At 44.8% G+C, this 21,565-nt stretch overlaps 1 protein-coding gene across 1 annotated transcript in view; it reads left to right on the top strand.

The window, feature by feature from the left end:
- The window catches only part of Atp10a (ATPase phospholipid transporting 10A (putative)), a 173,853-nt gene that overhangs the window by 124,243 nt on the left and 28,045 nt on the right, over positions 1 to 21,565 (top strand). Inside the window, exons 4-10 of the mRNA XM_051148651.1 lie at positions 2,174 to 2,280; positions 2,647 to 2,778; positions 5,505 to 5,635; positions 7,263 to 7,515; positions 10,662 to 10,879; positions 12,294 to 12,488; positions 15,188 to 15,779. Of these exons, the coding sequence (XP_051004608.1) occupies positions 2,174 to 2,280; positions 2,647 to 2,778; positions 5,505 to 5,635; positions 7,263 to 7,515; positions 10,662 to 10,879; positions 12,294 to 12,488; positions 15,188 to 15,779 (1,628 nt within the window). The remainder of the gene's footprint in view (positions 1 to 2,173; positions 2,281 to 2,646; positions 2,779 to 5,504; positions 5,636 to 7,262; positions 7,516 to 10,661; positions 10,880 to 12,293; positions 12,489 to 15,187; positions 15,780 to 21,565) is intronic.

The raw sequence follows: 21,565 nt of genomic DNA on the forward strand, positions 1-21,565 counted from the left end.
CCTTACTACAACACACACACACACACACACACACACACAGAATCGGGGGCGGGGGAGAGAGAGAGAGAGGAGAGAGGAGAGAGGAGAGAGAGGAGAGAAGAGGAAGAGGAGAGAATCAGACAACAAAAGACAATTCTTAGATCTTCCGTATCTTAGAGGTATCCACTGTGAGTACCAAGACTCATGGACATTTAAGTCCCTTATATAAAATCGCATAGTATCTGCATAAGCTACACATATCCTCCTGTAACCTCTAAACAATATGACTTATAAAAACTATAGAGTATAAATTGTTGTATACTATTTTTTACAAGAGATAACAAACAAAAGAAATCTACCTGTTCACTATAGGCAATTTCTCACCCCCAGTGTCACTTACATGTAGCTGTTTTAATCCGCAGTTGCAAAGCTGACAGATAATGGAGGGCTGGTTGTAGTTACATATCATATTAAAGAAGGTTGAATCTGAAATTCTGTTCTTGGTTTTACTGAGTTCATCTTGTTCCTAGAAAGCATGACTGAGGTGGTTGTGATTGGTCTTTACTGCTGCACAGAGAAGTCTTTCCAAGTACAATTATCCCTAAAGCAGCATCCATGTGAGAGATACAGCACAGGAGCTCTGTCCCTATGACAGTAATGGGGCAGGGCTTTGTATGTATCTGCCCAATCTCTTGATGCTTAGCTTCAGTCCTGAACCTCTGTCTGTCTTGGGTTTGCTGGCATGAGCCGTCAGCACAGGGCTGACTGACAAGTCCCTTGAGTGGCCCTTTCTACATGCTCTGCAGAAGAAGCGGCACTGTGGTGAATTACATTAAATTAATTACAATAAATTTAAGTGCAGCAGGCATGTTAGTCTTGATTTTATATAGTTTCTCTTCTTAAATAGAAAATGTATTTGTTTCTGCAGCTAATGTCCATCACTGTCAGGAAGAAAAGACTTTCAGAGGTCTGAGTGCCTAGAGGAGACATTTGGACTGTGGGAGGGAAACAGGCTGCCTAGGGTGGGTATGGATAGGTGACCTGGATCTGTTCCAGTATATAGTGATAGCATAGACCCTGTTGGCCAGCACTGGTCATTGTAGCAAGAGAATAAGTTTTAAAGTCAATGGCTTAAACTTGGACCATACTTCTGAATCTATACAGCAGTGATATGGTTTCTGACACTCATAGGTTTAAATACACCTCAGATTAAATGTCTTAATAACTTAAAAAAAATACATGTAAAATGTTACAACAATTGGGGTCCAGGAGGTGGCTCAGTGGATGAGAGAACTTGTAAACATGAGGGCCTGAGTTCAGATCCCTGGCACGCATGTAAAGATCCAGTATGGCCATACATACCTGTGACACTAGCTCCGGAGGCAGAAGGTGGGAACAGAAACAGAAGGATAGCTGTATTTGCTGGTATAGACATATACCTACAAAGCCCTGCCCCATTGTTGTCCCAGGGAGAGAACTCCCTTGCCGTACCTCCAATGTGGACGTTTGTCTAGGGATAACTGGAGATGAAAAGACTTCTCGGGGCAGCAGTGAAGAGCAACATAGCCATACAGCCTGGCTAAAATACTGACAAGCTCTAGTTTCAGTGACAGACCCTGCCTAAAGGAAATAAGACAAAGAGTGATAGAACAGGACACCAGACCTCTTCCTTTAGCCTCCATGTTGGTACCTGTACACACATGTTGGCATATACACCTATGTCACACAGACAGTCACACAGCACACAACACAGACACACACACACACACACACACACACACACACACACACACACACACAGAGTTGTCAAAACTGATACCATCTCTTCCCAAGTCCTGCATATTATGTAACAACACAAGGCACTGAATAGCACTAGTATTTCTGGTAGAGTAGATTCGCCAGCTAGCATCCAGTGAGACTGTCCTTGCCAGCTTCCCAGGTCTGCCCTGTGACTACAGAGTTGGCCCCCTCTGTAGCCAAACCCCAGTTAATCCCATGAAAAGGAGATTAAATAGCAGTTTTGGGGCTTCTGTGAGCCCACTTGCTAATTTGCAGGAGCTATGGAGACCTAGCAGGACAAGCACCCTTCTGTCACCTTCGCTGTCCAGCACCCAGGTTTCTAGGAGTTTCCATGGGTGCTTCTGGAAGTGCTTGTGCAGCCATGTGACAATGAATGCTCCGTGTTACTCCACAGCATCCACACCAATGGGGAGAAGGCTGGACTGCATAAGGAAAACTTGCTGCTTCGAGGGTGTACCATTAGGAATACAGAAGCAGTGGCTGGCATTGTCATCTACGCAGGTGGGCACAAGATGAATCTCAGACCGTGTACTGCCACACTGTGCTGTGTGCTCCCCAACCTTTCTTCCTAACTTCTATCTGATCATAAGAGTTGTATATGCCCAGTCTAGAAAAATAATAGCAACTCAACCAGTAGAGAAGCGCTTCCTCTTCCTTCTCTTCCTCTTTCCTCCTCCTCCTCCTTTTCTTTTTTCCTCAGCTTATTTTTTTTCCCTTCGTTTCACGGCTACAAAATTCATTCTGCATCCTGTTTTGACTAAGGTTCTTAGAGAGCTGTCATCCAGCACAGTTGTTCTGTAGGATTCAGGCACTTGTTCCTTGCCTACAGGAAGCTGGTACTCCATTCCCTTCCATCCTCCTCTGCAGGACATGAAACCAAAGCCCTGCTGAACAACAGCGGGCCCCGTTACAAGCGCAGCCAGCTTGAAAGGCAGATGAACTGCGACGTCCTCTGGTGTGTCCTCCTCCTCGTCTGTATGTCTCTATTTTCAGCGGTTGGTAAGTCCCCTAAGATGAGCACCCAGTGAAGTAGACTGCCGGAAAGCCTACAGGCAAGCTTAGGGACTATCCCAAGTCCACTAGACCCCACACCTTAAAAGACCAAATACACCGTGTTCACTACTTGGATTCCAGGAATGCCTGCATCACTATCAGTGATGTGATACCTCATTGAGGTGAATTGGCTTGCAGAGTAATGTTCATTTCTGAGTAGAAGAGTACTGGAATGGAAGGATGAGCTTACCATAGCAGTAGTAATGAGCCCAGCGGATCAGGATTCAGCAATAGTGAGAGGCACACATATGGCAATGGGGCTGTATAAGAAACAATTATTTGTGTCCTAAAAAGAGGTCGAAAGCCCTCTTTAGACTGTTATGTGGTGGGAGGATTACTGGGCAAAATGTCCTTGTTTCTGCCCCAGACAGAATTCTGCCTAAAAATGGGCAAAGTTAGATGAATGCACAGTCGACGGCTGAACTCTGCCAAGACAGGGTAAGCAAGTCCTTAGTAGTTCCTGCCTCACAAATATGTCTGTCAGATATGTTGGGCTAGAAGGTTGAAGACAATGCTCCAATGTTATAGAATGTGTTGAAGCAGTAAATTGTATCAGTCATTTTTTCATTTTGGAAGCTGACTTCTTGTTCACTCCGGTATTCAAGTTTTATTCTTTCTCAAGTCTCTGATGGATTTGAAGACCGGATGGTTTAGTCTTAAAATTAAGCTTAGTAGGTTAGGAGTTAAGATATTTTTAGATCAAGATAGATGTTTTAACTTAATAGAGATGAGATATGATAGATAATGATCTTCATTTAGAAACTTAGACCCAACAAGATTGGAAAGATATTTACTTCAAGTTTGCCAAATTCAAGTAGCCAAATCACTATGAATATAACATTTATATAATTCCTAATTGTCTCATGGTTCTTCCTGCTGTATGTAGTTTATTTTATTCATGTGTAATAATATACATGTGTACATTAAAAATAAACATAATAAAAAATATCAGTCCAGAAAAGAAAAAGAAAAAAAGAAAGGAAAAAGAAAGAAAGAAAGAAAAAAAGAGGTCAAAAGGTAATTTACATTAACATGCTTTGAGAGTCCGGCACTTGCTTTTTTATTTTATTTTATTTTATTTATTTATTTATTGGTTTTTCTATTTTTATCTACATACAGTATTTTTAAATATATTTTATTAATTTATTCATATTACATCTCAATTGTTATCCCATCCCTTGTATCCTCCCATTCCTCCCTCCCTCCCATTTTCCCCTTACTCCCCTCCCCTATGACTGTGATTGAGGGGGATCTCCTCCCCCTGTATATGCTCATAGGGTATCAAGTCTCTTCTTGGTATCCTGCTATCCTTCCTCTGAGTGCCACCAGGCCTCCCCATCCAGGGGACGTGGTCAAATATGGGGCACCAGAGTTCGTATGAAAATCAGACCCCACTCTCCACTCAACTGTGGAGAATGTCCTGTCCATTGACTAGGTCTGGGTAGGGGTTTGAAGTTTACTGCACGTATTTTCCTTGGCTGGTGCTATAGTTTGAACAGGACCCCTGGGCCCATATCTGCCCATCATAATGTTCTTCTTGTAGGTTTCTAAGACCCTCTCCCCATTCTCCCATGCTTCTCTTATCTAGAGTCCCAATAGGATGTCCTCCCCTCTGTCCCACTTTCCTGGTAAGTGAAGGCTTTCATGGGACATATCCCTTGGGCTATGAGTATATACCATTTGACTTTTCCTGCTTCTGGAACTCACTCATTATGATCATTTCTAGTTCAATCCACAAATTTCGGGAATTCCTTGTTTTTAATAGCTGAGTAGTATTCTATAGTGTATTCATAATAGCCAGAACCTGAAAACAGCCTAAGTGCTCCTCAGTAGAAGAATGGATTTTTTTTCCAAGACAGGGTCTCTCTGTGTAGTCTTGGCTGTCCTGGACTCGCTTTGTAGAACAGGCTGGCCTTGAGCTCACAGCGATCCGCCTGCCTCTGCCTCCCGAGTGCTGGGATTAAAGGCATGTGTCACCACGCCTGGCTCAGTCCTTGGTTTCTACCTTGTCCCTGCTCAGCTGTCAGCATGGGCCAGCTGATGGTCTCAGATGATTAAAACAGAGCCACACAGACACCAAAAGGTTTCTGTAACCAGGTAGGTGTAGGGCTTAGCTTTGGAAGAAATATGACTACTAAGAATCTGTACCAAGTGAAAGCTGAGTCTCCCAGCAGTGACGACATGGGCAGTATTGAGGTCCTAATCCTTTTTTACCTAGGCCTGTATGACTCTGTTTTTGTGGCATCTGGATGGTGAAATCCTTCTTCCAGCACACAGGCAGTTTTTATAGCATGACCAGTGGTGCCATTCAGCACCCTGAATAGGAAACCTGTGGGTGTGATTAGGAGTTTCCTGCTATATTGTCCAAGATGGCCTGGAATGCTTGACCCTCCTACCTTAGCTGCCAAAGTGACATGGTTACAGGTGTGTGGTGTCTTACCCAGCTTAAGGAACTCTCGATGTGAGCAAAACACAAAGTGTGCACTCTTTCCAGCTGCCCGCCCATGAGTCCATGAATATGATGTGCCATGCTTTCTTTTATGTCAAAGAAAGCTGATAGGCCAAATATGTCATGCCCAGTAATAGTCTTAAAAATTGTTTGCCTTAATTTTCCCAAGCCGCATTCTTTCTTTCCTGTCAGATGAATGTTGCCTCTCTTTGAACACGCACAGGACATGGATTGTGGGTACGGCGCTATCAAGAGAAGAAAGCACTGTTTGATGTTCCTGAGTCTGATGGCAGCTCTTTATCCCCAGCCACGGCTGCAGTTTACTCTTTTTTGACAATGATAATAGTTCTGCAGGTAACAGTAATAGATATCGTATGGTAATTCCCTTAATTTCCTCAAGCGAATTCAAAAGTCTTTCTAAGAATTTCCTATCATTTCTGCATCTTCAAGAATCAGAATTGGGTGTTGCCTATTGTTCTATTAATGTAGGCTATTTCTTTGGTGACTTTCAAGTTGATGCTACTCTTTGCTTTTCTTAAAATGATTAATGCTTTGATGATTGGATTTTTCCCATTGTTTCCTTGTTTTTCTGTTGTTGTTATTTTATTGGCCAAGGGCCAGTTTGATTTGAACCAAGGGTCTCACACATGCTGTGCAAGTGCTCTACCCGTTGAGCTCTACCCTCAGTTCTGTTGACTTACTGTTAGAAAACAAAAAACAAAAAACAAATTTTGTCTGGGAGTAATTTTTAGATTTACAGAACATTTCCAGCCATTAATGGAGAACAGCCACATGTGCCCCTCCCCCAGTTTCTCTGACAATAGTGTGTTATATTGATGGAGTACTCCATAAAGACTAGGAAACCAACCTGTATGCTTTGCTGTGAGCCAAACCCAAGCTACTTCACTCACAGCATCCCTGCAGCTTAACTGCTCTCCTAGGAGTTGTCCTGATGTTGCCGCATGCATCACCATTGGTTTTCGACATCAGTAGTGTGCATTCATGTGCCTTCCTTCCTGTAAGTGAGAGGCAGAATGCAGACAGGTCTGCTAAAGAGTAAGGATAGTCCCAGGCCTCTAAGGGGCAGTGAGGGTCACCACTAGCCTCTCTGAGAACAGAGTAACCAGAGGATATGTCGAGCCTCACTTGAGATCTTCCTGTCTCTTTACTACAAGTGCTTCCCTCCTATGGGGAAAACGGTCTCATTTAACATTCCAAATTAGTCTTTTTTTTTTTTTTTATAAATGTAAATGTTGTTCTAGCCTTCAGTTAGGATAATAGTTGGTGTCTTATTAGCATAATTAATTTACCAAGAGAGCCCAGTTAGTCAGAATATTATATTCTGAGGGCTCATAAATATTAGTTCAGTGCTGTGGCTCTACAAATAAACATTCATTTCCAGCAAGTTGGTCTTGAGTGGTCAAATCAAAACTGGGTATTTTTCTCAAGCCATCTTCCCTTTGATCTCTATTGCACAAAAATCACAAAATTGTCCTGCAGCATAAGGCCAGCCACTGAAACAACTGTTTCCTTCCGTGGTTGCCCCCGAGACTGTGGGGACACATCCTTGGATGCTAGACAGTTCCTGTCACTGGGTCCCACGGGAAACCTGAGGGGGAATGCTGCTATCGTTAGAGATGACTTTGCTCATGAGGACTCTGACTGTGCCTGTTTTCTTCTCTTCTCTCTTTCCTTTCCCAGCCCCTCTCAAGCACAACTTAGTCTCCAGGCCATCGTTATCCTTCCAGACATAGGAGTGGATTTCCGCTCTGCAATTGCATCAGCCTAGGCTGTCCTAGTTTAAACTCTTTGCCAGTACTCTAATCCTTTTCCAATAGTGACTTTAAGCCAACCTAATTGTGCTCGTAAAGGTACAGTACAGCTCCTGCTTCCTTGGTCTTCTGTCATTTGACTCAGTTGTGTTAATTCCACTGTTTCGTGGTTCTCCTAGTCATTCACCCTATGCTCCTTTCTCTTCTAGGTTTTGATTCCGATTTCCTTATATGTTTCCATTGAGATTGTTAAAGTGTGCCAAGTGTACTTCATTAACCAGGATATAGAGCTGTATGATGAAGAGACAGATTCGCAGCTGCAGTGTCGAGCTCTGAACATCACGGAAGACTTAGGGCAGATACAGTACATCTTCTCAGACAAAACTGGCACATTAACTGAGAACAAGATGGTCTTTCGAAGATGCACCGTGTCCGGCATAGAATATTCTCATGATGCCAACGGTGAGTGTGAGGACAGAGGCCTCCAGTCTGGGCTGGATTAGAAAACTGCTCTCCCCAAAGCTGCATGGACAGGAGACAGGAGACACCATACACAAGCTTTTAGAGCTTGCTGGTTTTTAAGGGAGAATAAATCCTTGGCGGTCACTTGGGAGCCCGGTGCTATTTATAGAGTGGGCTGACATTGCCCTGCTCGCTGCTGTGTCTGGAATGATATGCATCTGTTTTGGCTCATTTTCTGGCAGGCAAGCACAGCAGCCGGACAGAGCAGTCTTAAAGTGCTAGTTTCAGCAGTGCCTTCACTTTGTCTCACGGAGGAACGGAGGCTTTTGTCTTGTTGTTACTCATTTATCTTTCAGCTATCAGCGGAAAGCTCTCAGCCGGGCACTGTGTACTTTATGCTGCATTCTTACCCTTGGAACACCATGTCCGCTGGAGCCTAAGAGAAATGAGTCTCTCTGCCTTTGGGTACGCAGGCAGCCCTGCCTCCTGTCTCTTTCCTTGTCCTTTGCTGCCTCCCTTTTTGCTGAAGGAAGGCTAGGGGAAAGCCGCTGGCTTCCTAAGCCCCTTGCCAAGAGATGGCACAGTGGTGAGGGTGCCTGCACTGCAGTCCTATTTCTGGAGTAATGGCAACTTTGTAAAGACCGCCTTGCAGAACTCCTTTCTTTATAACAACAACAACAACAACAACAACAACAACAACAACAACAACAACACACTGCCAAAGAGAATGGAGGGTGAAATGGGGGAAGCAATGAATGACCACTTCTGTAGCTATTGAGCTCTTTCTCCAGCATCTAAGAATTACTTTGATGGTCATTGTTCTCTGTCTACTGTATAACAGAAGGCACAGGAATCTACCTATTGTTTAACATTTTATTTGCACCCCAAATAAATGCTACTGACATTTTTCCATACCTTTACTGATCTACCCTGTCTACGTTTCTAACCTCATTCCCCTGGCCCTACCTCACACTCTAACCCTGTTGCCTTCGCTTCCCTTTCCTACCTACTCAGCTTTGTGCACTGGAGAGTACTCCCAGGCATTGTGTTTGCAGCAGCCCTCTCAAGCTGGGCCTCACTTTCAGATAGACAAGAGCAGGTTTGAGATCTCTTGCACAGCAGTACCTTGAATCAATGCTGATGTGTCCTCTTCGTGAGATGATGGATGCATTAATTAGCGTCATGTGTGCAAAGCACATTTTATACTGATGTCAAAACAAAACATCTGTATCCTGTGAATATGTACAGTTATGATTTGTCAATCAAAGATAATATTAATAGCACCATTAAAAAAATGAAGGTGGGATGTGAGGCTTCATGGGACAGAATCATAGATTTGACTGAGGTCAAATCCTAAGATAAGGCTAAAGAGTTCTGTCACTTTCAGAGGACACAGCGAAGCACTTGAGGAATGAAATCAGTCTTAATGCATCTCTGTGACAGATGTGCAGAAGTTCTAGCACTGGAACACATAGCATCTTCAGTCGGTCCAGCCTATAGTTTGACACTCACTAGTAAACAAACGAATACAGATCTGAGCAATGGGCCTGAGGTCACATGCCAAAGACAGCCACAGAGACTATGGGTATATTCCCGTCTCACCTCATGGCCTGATAATCTATAGCTAGCTGGCTGCATGCCTTGGTCTAGGCTTCTCTGAGGTCTCGAGAGTCAGAGACAGGCCTCAGGCCACCATGTGACAGCAGTGGTTCCTTCCTGGCTCCCCGGCCTCACGGGGAAGGAAGATGCCTGGGGGTTGCAGGTTGCCTCTCTCCAGGTTGGATCCAATTCAGTGCATGATTCGACAAAGTGGGCACAACTCCATGCCTGGGCTTTGCTCCTCCTTGCAATCTAGGTAGCACACTGGGACTTACATCACCAGAGAACAGATGGGATGTTTGGCATCCTGCTATGGAGAAGTACTTAGCCTGATGGCAGTGGGCAAGTGACTCCTTCCTTATCCCTGTTTTTCTCATCTCTGAAGGAAGGCGTGATGATTAATCGAGGAGAATTGCCCACGTGGCTGACTAATGCTATGGGCATCTCTCAGAAGTCCCCTGAAATTAGGCTACCCTAATGCTTCCACCAAGTGCTGGGCCTGTGTGTGAACTCGTGATTAAATGCTTGGTTTGAAGAAGTAATCCTGAATAGGTTTCTTATTGCTCACCCACAACTAAGAGAGCCAGCCTAACTTGGGAAACCTGGGAACATTTGTTCAGAGCCACTGGCAAAAAGACAAAAAAACAGTGGCATGACTTTGTGCCATTTTTCAGGCACTCATGTGGATGTGGGGACGCTACTAGCCAGTGGTTCCCCAAGACTTAAGCTTAGGACCATAGTTAAGATCTTCTCAGATAGAGCTTCATTGGCTGGGTCCAGACCTGGCTACATGTGGCTAGGCTGGGAAATCTCAAGAGAGTGAATCTTGCTGTTCTATAGCACTTCACGGGCTAGTAATGCATGTAGATAGGTCTTTTGCCCACATGGCCATGTGATTATGTGCAAGCACCTACACTGGTGCCCATCCTCCATTTCACATGGATAATGTCTCATTGTTTTGAAGGCCCCAATGATGCAGGCCATTCTAGGGTAGGGAATCTTTCAAGAGCCCTCTTGTGTTGGTAAGCCTGAGGTCTGCCCTGCCTTTCCCCAGACCAAAACGTATCTATGTTGTACTGGAATAGAAGGGCAGCTGGGAGCCCAAGTCTAGGTGAGTATGGCAGTGTAGCCACTGTGCCATACATGACAGGACCCAGGCTTTGGAATTCCTTGGACCTGGGTGACACCTTCATCTTCGTTCCCCTTTGTCGTAGGACCATAATAAGCTCCTTAAATTCTTTGGCATGAGATTTGGTCTTCTCTCCTGTGAAAGATTGACAGACATTAAACACAACAATAAAATCAAAAAGTTAAGCTGCCTTCAGGCTTGCCTCTCAGTTAGTTTATGGAGAGTGCAGGTAAGTAGGGATATAGTAGGAACCTTTTAAATCCCCTTGTCAATGTGTACTAAATATAGCCTCGCCATTAGTCAGTGAAGATTGAGAGTCCTCTGGGACACAGGCTCACGGAATCTACAAGAGCTTGAATTGATTCAGTCTTCCCCTATGATGTCTTACATCGTGTCCCTCCCCCCCCCCCCCCCATAGCCCAGCGACTGGCCAGATACCAAGAGGCGGACTCAGAAGAGGAGGAAGTGGTGCCCAAGGTGGGCACACTATCCCACCGTGGCAGCACTGGGAGCCATCAGAGCATCCGCATCACTCATAAGAACCAAAGTATCAAGTCCCACCGGCGTACAGGCAGTCGGGCTGAGGCCAAGCGAGTCAGCATGCTGTCTAAGCACACTGCCTTCAGCAGCCCAATGGTGAGTGCAGGCAGTGAGCAGCCCTTCTGGAGGGATGTCAGACTATCCTCTTGCTTTCTTCCTGCTCTCCATTGTCCCTAACAATCAAAATTATCTCTTTTTAATCACACCAATAAGCTCAGGCTTGGCTCTGCCCCATGGACAGAAGCTTTCTAGCCAACACCTCCCTCTACCATTGTGTCCTTCCCGAAACACTTACTCAGCCTCTTTGCCATGGTGTCTGCTGCTGGGTGGTTGCCAGGTGAGCCACTTAAGGATGGTAACAAAGAGGAAGCCTAGCTGAATGAAATGAACAAAACATCAGAACAAGGTGACATGTGTGAGAAGGCAGAGCCAGTTACCTGCCCCATAAAGTTTTAATTAGATGACTACAATGTAAGTAAAACTCCTTCCTCTCTTGTCTTGCATTGGCCAAAGTGTTTATGGACTGCTGTCATTAGGCAGGGAAACTTTTAGAAGTGAGCAAGAATCTCTGAAAAGATCCATTCACCTCTGCAACGTTTTAAGAATTGAGAGGGAACCCTTTGTGCTCACTTTGAATGGCCTTGCTCTTTTAAGACTTTCTAGACCCATATAGAAGCTATAATTTACATACAGATATATCTAGAATTGTGGATTATCATTTTTCAGTTCACCTATGTCATGTGGGAAGGAGGGCTCTGGGACGCAAGGGGAAGACTGCATTGGGACATATTTTTCTTGCAGCATTCTACAGTATATATCAAGATTACATGAACTATTCAAACTTTATGCCATAGCAATTTGGTCACTCAGTCAACAATTACTATAACAGAAGTTTATCAGTATTTTACTTGTACTATAAGAATGGTGAAGGTTAAATATTTAGTGAGAAATGGTAGCCAGATAATTAGTCTGTGCCCGTCCACTTTGAGGATGGTTTTTTAAATGTGTTCTCATTATACTCTTGAGGCATGAAAAAAGTTCATATGATGTGCTTTGAGATAAAACTGTCAATTTATTGTTATTTTTCATAGAATATATTGATTATATAAAGTATTTTAATAATTTAAATGTAAAGAGGTGAGATCGCAAGGAAATGTAGAAACATGGTTTTCAAAAGGCAGATATTCTGTGGGTTGTTGCAATGTAGACTGCTTGAGTTTTTCTAGACTGAGAGTATATCTTGTTTGATCCCCTAAGAAGTATATTAACATTATGTTTTTAATATAATATAATGTTTCTACCATAATATATATGTGTTTTTATTTCAATATGTAAGTGTTTTATATAATTGAAATTTCATATAATGTACAATTGTAAAATGATAAATGTAGTGGTATTAAATTCTTTTTGTACCTTACAATAAATTAAAGCCTACTTAAATAGTTAAGTACCAAAGCACTGGGCAGGTTATTGGCTCAAACTCCTCATGCAGCTCTAATTTTCTCCCCAGGAGAAAGACATTACACCTGACCCCAAGCTGTTGGAGAAAGTGAGCGAGTGTGACAGGTACCTTGCCATTGCAAGGCACAAGGAACACCCTCTGTCCCATCTCTCACCTGAGCTATCTGATGTTTTTGACTTCTTCATTGCTCTCACCATCTGCAATACAGTAGTTGTCACTTCTCCAGATCAGCCACGGCAAAAGGCAAGTTCTGTACTATCTACTAGACCCCAAAGTGCTCTTGACTCTCTCTGAGCCCTGCACTGTGATTCCTGGTTGATGGCAGTAAGCATCCTTCACTTTCTTGCAGGAAGCTGCTCATGGGTGGTGCCTCAGGCTTTAGGGGATGTGACAGGGTAGTGCATGTGGGGCAAAGCAGGCATCAAGCTGCAATAGGTTAGAGGAGAGGTTTTTAGATACCTTTTGAGCACAGGGTGTGTGTGTGTGTGTGTGTGTATGTGTGTGCATGCGTGTATGTGTGTGCGTGCGTGTGCGCACATAGAAACATGTGAAGACCTTGCCTCAAGGTTAGATATTTAACTTTGAGGGATTCCCGCCTACCCTGGGACTTCCTGAACCTCATGGTCTAGGGCAGAGGCTGAAGGATCGCTATCCAAAGGGACTTATCCAGAGCCATAAGCTTCTAGAAGCACATAAGAGGGATGAAAAAAGGTAAGTTCGGGAACAGATTCTGGGACAAGATGTGCAAACGTCAGTCGTCAGTCCTGACTAGAAGCTTTAGACACGTTATTCTTGAGAATGTCATTGGGGCCATAGAGAAGTTATGCAGACCTAAAGGAAGGTCTCAGAGTCAAGTTTTGGCACACAGAAGCTTTGAAATGATGGTAATAAATGCATTTATCATTGTCCCTCAAGGTAAAGTGGATGAGAGAGATTAAGTCCGAGGTTATTTGGAGTTGGGTTTGCTTTGGTCTAGCATTAAGATTCTTTTTTGGAGAGACGAAATGTTTATGTTGAAAGGACTCCTGTGGAACTCAAGTGTTCCCCCAGAGAATTGTGCTCATGAGTCAGGCTGCATAGCAGATGCCTGTGAGCCTGGATGTCTGCATCAAGCAAAGAATGGGTAGAAATGGTGTTCAGGGCTGAATGTGTACCCTAGACCTGCCCCCTTACCAGCCTCCTGGCTCAGGTCTTCCAGCAGCGACCACTAATGGAACCCCTGGTGGGTTATGTGGAGTGAGCAAGGTGGACCAACCCTGTCTACTGTGGCAGTGTATCAGAAAACATTTGCCGCTCAGCTATGCTCTTAAGTCTCACTGCTTCAGCTGGGCAAGGCACTAAAGGACCGGGAAGATCCCAAGTGGGCAGTTCTGTATACTCTCACCACATGTGTGTACTGCCAGCTTCGAGTGAAGCTGCTTCCTACTGTGGTACAAGCTGCCTGAGCATCCCTTACCTGCCATATACATCCCTGGAGAGCTAAGCGTTCCCTAGGTCACCCTCTGCCTAACAGATATAAGCAATACAGCAGTTGTTAAGTAAGCAAAAGATTCCAGGGTAGCTAAGGCGTGTTCTGAAGGTCACACGTGTTGTCAGTTCTACAGAGGAAACAATATTTAATCACCCACACCGGGACTGCAAATAGTTAAGTTTCTGGATGCATTTATGTTCCTGCATCTAGGGAACACCACTTTTGGGAGCATTTGGAGCCACCAGGTGGTACAGGGAGATGCCTATCCCCCACTCAGACATAGAGCGCATTTAGTTATTCTAGTGAACTCAGATGTGTGGTTCCGTGGCAGAAGCTGGTTTAGCATGCTTGAGGTTTGGATTCAGTCCCTCGAACCAAAAGAATTGAATAAAAAGAAGGCACTATAGATGCAAAGGAAAAATGCTTTTGTCATGATTTAGGCTGTGTTTCACTTTTCCTAATACCTGGCTAAGCTGGAAAGTACCATGATAATTCACAACTCTGGTCCCAAAGGATCAGTTACAAAGTTTTAAGAATCCGTAGAATTGGGTTGTTTCAATATTTGTTTTTTTTCATCCATCTATTATTATTATTATCATTATTATTGTTGTTGTTGTTATTATTATTATTATTATTATTATTATTATTATTATTATTACTTTGAGAATTTCTTACAATGTATTTTTTTACTTATTCACCTCTTCCCCCAGTTCCTCCCATGTCTTCTTCCCTACTCACTCAAATTTTGTGCGTTTTCCTTTACCCCATTTTTTAAAACCGATAAGTACAATGGTGCTGTCCATACTCATGGAGGTATGGCTGCCATTGGAGCCCGGTCAGCTTAGCACGGTTCACATCTCTAAAATTGGCATTCCCTTGACTTTCTGGGAAGCAATCCATTGCCAACAGCTCCTTGCCTACGGTGGGACTTCATGCCTCCTCTCTCCCTGTTGGGATTTGGTCTGATGGTTGTTCATACTTTATTTCCAGCTTCTGTTGTTTCCATATTTGCCCTTTAAGTAAAGTGTGGCTCCATTGCTCTGTGGTTAACCTTTTGAACCTTTAACAGTATTGTGTGTACAGCTCCTTTTTCTTTTTTCATGCTTGTTAAATTTGTTTTTAGTGATTTGGATTATGAATCAGTTTATTAATTTGCTGAGAAACATGCGTAACTTGTGTATAAACGATTTTACAGACACAATCTAAAGAATATATCAAGTAGTCTCTTTAAGTACTCAAGAGTAGTTTGGAATTTGTGATCCTCCTGACTCAGCCTCCTGAGTATTGGTATTAGAGGTTTGACTCACCTTGCTTGTCTTTCCGTGGTTTTTTTCAATTGGGGTGTGGATGGAGGAGACAGGCCCAGTTTTGGGGCGGGCATCAGTGAACCACTTGTTTCTCTGAAGTAATTATGAAGAGTGGCAGATCAGCGGGGTTTTTCTCACCTGCCTTTGGACTGCTTCCCTTCCAGGTAAGGGTGAGGTTTGAGCTGAAGTCCCCAGTGAAGACCATAGAAGATTTCCTTCGGAGGTTCACTCCCAGCCGCCTGGCTTCGGGCTGCAGCAGTATCGGAAACCTGACAACCAGTAAGTCCAGCCACAAATCCGCATCTGGTTTCCTGCCCAGCCTGTCTCAGGACAGCATGCTTCTGAGGCTGGAGGAAAAGCTAGGTCAAGCAACACCGACTATTGCAAGCAATGGCTACAGCAGCCAGGCCAGCCAGGCCGAAGACTGGACCCCAGAGTGCACTCCAGGGCAGAAGTACCCTGCAGAGCAGCAAGAACGGGAGCTGCGCTATGAGGCTGAGAGCCCAGACGAGGCTGCGCTCGTGTATGCGGCTAGAGCCTACAGTTGCGCACTGGTGGACCGGCTTCATGACCAGGTGTCTGTGGAGTTGCCCCACCTAGGCAGGCTCACCTTCGAGCTACTGCACACGCTTGGCTTCGACTCTATCCGCAAGAGGATGTCAGTGGTGATCCGCCACCCTCTGACTGATGAGATCAATGTCTACACCAAGGGGGCCGATTCAGTGGTCATGGATCTTCTGCTGCCCTGCTCCTCAGGTAAACAGCCTCCTCCTCTTGCTCAGAAAGATTCCTTTGGGTTTTTTGCGAGGGCGTTTTGGGAAATCCTACCCAGCTGAGTAAAGGGATTTTTATTAACACTGTCTATAATGCAGACCATTTGAGAGAGTCCCAGTGTTCTCAGCGCCAAGGATTTACCCTGGTGTGAATTTAGGGGCTTTGTACCTTGACTACAAGTCCTGCTGTAGACTTGAGACAGCTTTGATTTCTAGGCCACAATCTTCAGCCTGTTTGTAGGGCTGTGTAAGAGTAAACTGAGATTTCAAGAAGTGGGCCTGCTAGCATCTTTCCTCTGCTCTGACTGGGCCAAACGGTCTCGCCTCAGTCTCTTCCCATTACTTTAGTGTTAAATTGTACAGTGCAGTTAATCATCAAAAAAGGTTGTAACTCTGTCCAGTTCAAAATGCTCTTGAGCTCCTTCGGAAGGAAAGCACAGGCCATGTTGTAAAGTGAACTTGGTTTTTCCTCTGTCAGCACTGCAGTCAGAACCAAGGAGTGAGATCACCGCTAGGAGTTAGGAGGAAGGTGGAGGCTGACTGCTGATAATGGTCAAAGGGGTCCAGCCCAGGGCTCTGCTGCTTCACTTCTGCAAACTTCCTGACTTGCATATTCTTGAATCAGCTTGGGTACCACCTGCGCTGAGATGCTATTTATTGAATCTTTGATGCTCATTGACAGCAGACTCAGGACAGAGTCCTGTTAATGGGATGATTTTCCATGCCAAGATAATCATTCTTATTCTTTTTTGTTTTTTTTTTTTTTTTTTTGAGACAAGATTTCTCTGTGTAGACATGGTTGTCCCGGGCTTGCTTTGTAGATCAGGGTAGCCTCGAACTCACAGAGATCCACCTGACTCTGCCTCCCCGAGTGCCCCTGGCTTCATTCGGATTCCTGATCCTTGTTTACCTCTGTGGAGGAAGCCACAGAGAAGGGAGCTATCTGAGCAGATTTCTTTCTGCTGCCACGATCACCTAGTCCTATCGAGGGCAATGCACTACAGGCAGAATGAGGGATTAGCAGGCTTCAGCCTCGAACACAAGTAAAGGGCAAGGCCTGAGGGGAAAGAGCTTATGGGGCAAGGCAGGAGGCGTGAGTGGGAGGGAGATTGGAGAGGCAGGGCGACAGTAACCAGGATGTGCTTTGTGCATGCATGAACTTGTCAAAGAATGGACACACTGGCATGTAGGGTGGGGAAAAGGACAGCTGAGGAAGCCCATTCCATCACAGCTAGAGGGCAGTAAGCCCTACTTAGCTCCTCAAGGAAATAGACTCCGGGGAGAAGGCCACAGCTGTGTGCATGTATGCTCTTTACCAGTGCATATTTTAAGATGTTTAAGAGCATCAGGACTGTAGAGACAAATCATAAAGAAACTTTTTATTACTAAGTCTTGTAATGCCATCTGTGAGTCAACTTTGTACCATTACAATAAAATACCTGGCAGTATCAGTCTATGGAGCAGGGTTATTTAGGATCACAGTTTAGAGATTTCAGTGTACAATTGACATTTCACTCCTACAATTGTGGTGAGGTATGGTGTCGTCGTAGGCTCGCCTAGTGGAACAAACTTCTTGTCTCATGACTAGGAGGCAAAGCTGGAAGGGGTACAGTCCAGGTGCCGCTGAGTCCTTTGAAAGCATATCCCTGATGATTTAATGACCTTCCTCCTGTCTTCAGCTTGTGGATATCATTTGTCCTGCTTCAAAAGGGTGGCGGGGGTTGGGGGGGGTGGGGACACCTTTAATACATGGGCCTTTGGAGGATTCAAACTATCACCATCGCTTTGCTTTATTTTTTCTTCCATTTATTTATTTATTTGTTTAATCACTTTACATTTTGATCCTACCCGCCTCGCTCCTCTTCTCCTAGTCTCCCCCTTCACCCCCTCCTACCATTCCCCGCTCTCCTTCCTCCCAGAGAAGGAGAGGCAGAGCTCACTGGCACACATAACTAAATAGCTAAATAGTGTGACCCATGAGCTATGTACTGTCCACCACCATGAACTGAGCACTGTCTTTAATATGTTATAAGACCTTCTTGTCAGAAACCACAGTGCTCTGATTGCCTGTAAAGTCACGAGCAAGCTAGCTCAGATCTAAATACCACCCTGGTATCTCATGTCTCTGCAGTACTGAGCACAACCTCTCCCACTGGGAAATGACAAGGCAGCCCAGGTAGAGGAAAGTGACCCGGCAGTAGGTAGCAAATTCAGAGACAGCCACTATTCCTAACTGTTAGGAGACACACATGATGACCAAGCTGCACATCTGTAACATATGTCTAGGGGGGTCTGGGTTCTATCCATGCATGCTCTGTGGTTGGTGGTTCAGTCTCTGTGAGCCCCCATGGGCCCAGGTTATGTTACACTGTAGGTCTTCTTGTGGTGTCCTTCATCCCTCTGTTGCCCTCTATCCTTCCCACTCTCCCACAACACTCCCCGAGCTTGGCTCATTGCTTTTCCTTGGGTCTCTGCATCTATCTCCATCAGCTGCCAGAGGAAGCCTCTTAGAAGACAGTTATGTTAGACTCCTGTCTGCAAGCGAAGCAGAGCATCATTAATAGTGTCTGCACTCTCCTGTGGGGGTGGGGCTCAAGCTGGGCCAGCCACTGGCTTGCCAGTCTCTCAATCTCTGTTCCATCTTTTCCCTTATGCTTATGGTAGACAAGACACAATTTGGTTAAAAGGTTTTATGTGTGGGCTGTTGTCCCCCTCCTCCAATGGGAGTCCTACCTGGCTACAGGAGATGCCTGCTTTATGCTCCTGAACAACCACTGTTTGGAGTCTAAGCTAGAGTCACCGCCATAGACTCCCAGGAGTCGCCCCTGTCCCAGAGATCCCCCGTCCCCGATTTCTGTTCTCTTTCCCAGGTCTTCTCCTCACCTCCCCTCCTCTCTCTGCCCACCTGGTCGCTACTCTCATTATCCTCCTCACCCCATCTCCCACCCAGTTCTCTCCCTCCATCTGCTTTGGATGTTTAATGTATTTCCTGTTCTGCGTGAGATTCCAGTGTCTTCCCTTCAGTTCTCCTTAGCTTCTTTGGGTCTGTGGATTGTAGTATGGTTATCCTGTACTATATGGCTAATATTCACTTATAAGTGAGTATATACCAAGTATATCTTTTTGGGTCTGGGTTATGTCACTCAGGGTATTCTTCTTTAGTTCCACCCATTTGCCCACTAATTTCATGACTTCCTTGTTTTTAATAGCTGAGTAGTGTTCTATTGTGTTAAAGTTCCACAGTTTCTTTCTCCATTCTTTAGTTGAGGGGCATCTAGGTTGTTTTCAGTTTTTGGCTATTATGAATAAGGCTGAAATGAACATAGTTGAGCAAGTATCATTGTGGCATGGTGGAGCATCTTTTGGGCATATGCCCAGGAGTGGAATAGCTGGGTCTTGAGGTAGGTCTAGCTCCAAATTTCTGGGAAACCTCCAGATTGAGTTCCACAGTGGTTTTTTACAAGTTCGCACTCCTACCAGCAATGGAGGAGTGTCCCCCTTGCTCTGCCTCCTTGCCACCATGTGCTGTCACTTGAGTTTTTGATCTTAGCTATTCTGAAGAGTGTAAGATGGAATCTTTGTCTTGCAATTCCATGATGCCTAAGGACATTGAGCATTTCTTTAAGTGTTTCTTGGCTGTTAGAGATTCCTCTGTTGAGAATTATCTCTTTAGCTCTGTACCCCATTTTTTAATTGGGTTATTTAGTTTGTTGGTGTTTAATTTCTTGAACTTTTTATGTATTTTTGATACTAGCTCTCTGCCAGATGTTGGGTTGGTGAAAATTTCTGTGGGTGTTGGGACCACCTATTTCACTTTAAAAAGACATTTAAAAGCCAACCAATGCTAAGGAACAGACATCTCAGAAACAGATGTCATTAAATAAATGTAGCACTATGGACCGCTTGCCATCTTACCTCCTCCTTTCCTCCTACTACACCACAAGGGATGGGACATTGTCTGGGGCACTGTCAAGACACTCCTGAGCAGGTGAGGAGGGAACAAAGCGGAGGACCAGGCACGGTGGCTGCTAAGTGTGCCCAAGCCTTTTCTTGTACAGCATCTGCAAAGCAGGAGAATATTTACCCTTTCCAAGAGTGATCCAGAACCAACTTTAAGCTCAAGGTTCGGAGCCCGTACTCTCCTTTGGGGAGCCTTGCAGCCCCTTCCACTCAGTCATGCTGACCCAAGAAAGGGTTGTTGTGCACTCACCTGCCTTTTTGTTGTCTGCTCCCTATTATGGGCCTCACGAAGAAGCCTGCCATCTGTGCTTAGCTGCAAATAAGAGCAGAGCTCAAATCTTTTACAACCCTGGAAGACCCACGTGGTGACAGTCCTACCTTCCATTCTCAAGTGCCACATGGCAAGTAGAGAGCAAATAAAAATCGTTTCTTTATGTGTGGATTTGTTTGTTTGTACGGATTTCCAACTTCCTCTGGGAAATATTGTAGTTGGTTTGGATAGGGAAAAAATGTATAGGTAATAGCGAACAACTTAAGACTGAGAAAATGTAGACACCAGGGAGAGCATCTATGGCATAGCACTGGGGTCACTGTGGACTCACCCACCATGTAACATACTGTGGACTCACCCACCATGTACATACATTGTTCAGCTTTTAGAGTGAGAAGATGAGGCAGGTATGGAGAAGAACAGACTTGTTACAGATGGCTTGGAGTAACCAAGAAGCAGCGCACAGTGGCCAGGCCATGCCACCTGTGTAGAGATGGTGATGGTGGGAAGGTGCACATGTCTCTTAGCTGGATGAAACCCACAAGTTTTCTTCAAAGAGCTCACGGCACATCACCAAAAACATCCCACGCTGCCTGAGAAGTAGTGACTGTGACAGGGTGGGAGGGGATATATCGCACTATCAGCATGCACATAGCCAAGGCTTTGTCTTGCTTGCTGTGGTGGGAAGTCATGTGACGCTAGGTACAAGACACCATCTCACCCAAGGCTTCACAGATCTCTCTGTTCAAATACGAGTGCTGCATTTCCTGGCTTCTGTGACTCCGGATGAGTCATTCACTTTCTGTGTGTCAGTGCCTACCTCACAGGAAGCCCTGTACACATGGGCTAAATTTCTGGTATGATGTGGACTGACAGCATAAGGTGGACCCCTTCCCACCCCTCTTTGACCTCTCCTGAAGATTTCCTTGCCTGTGGTTTGGTGGAGTCACCACTTTGTATAGTCTTTAAGATGTAACCTTTAGTCTGTTCTGCCCTTCTGCAAGAGCAAGGATAGAGTGTAGCCACTGCCCAGCAACGACTTATATGTTGACACAAGTACATCAGTAAACTTACTTTTTCTCTCATGAACAAGCAAGAATCATATCTCCTTATGTGTCCTGCACTAATAAAGTAAAATTTCTTATTTGGAAAAGATAATTTCCAAAGTATAAAAGATGTAACATTTAGCACTTTGTGAAAGCACACACTATGATCAGGAAGAGCAGCTGTACTCCGCTTTGGGAGCCTCTCAGGGCTGTGAGTGTCAGCAGCCATCTCCCAGTGTCTGGCCAGTTGTAGCTCTCTCAGTCATGCTGCGTTTGGAAGCTGGTGAACATAAAGACCATCTTTCTAGTCTGTGGCAAGAGCTGTCGTTCTGGCACGTTGTCAGCCCCTCCAGTGCCCTGGCACAGACTCAGCATCCTTCTGTGTGGAGCCCTTAGCAAGCAGGGAAGGTACTGGCAGCCTGAGGGGCGCTTCTGAGTGTACTAATGTTCCATTTCTAGAGAGCTGATCACCAGACACAGAATTTTCTCTCA

Source organism: Acomys russatus, chromosome 7, assembly GCF_903995435.1.
Source record: "Acomys russatus chromosome 7, mAcoRus1.1, whole genome shotgun sequence".
Classification (NCBI taxonomy): Eukaryota; Metazoa; Chordata; class Mammalia; order Rodentia; family Muridae; genus Acomys; species Acomys russatus.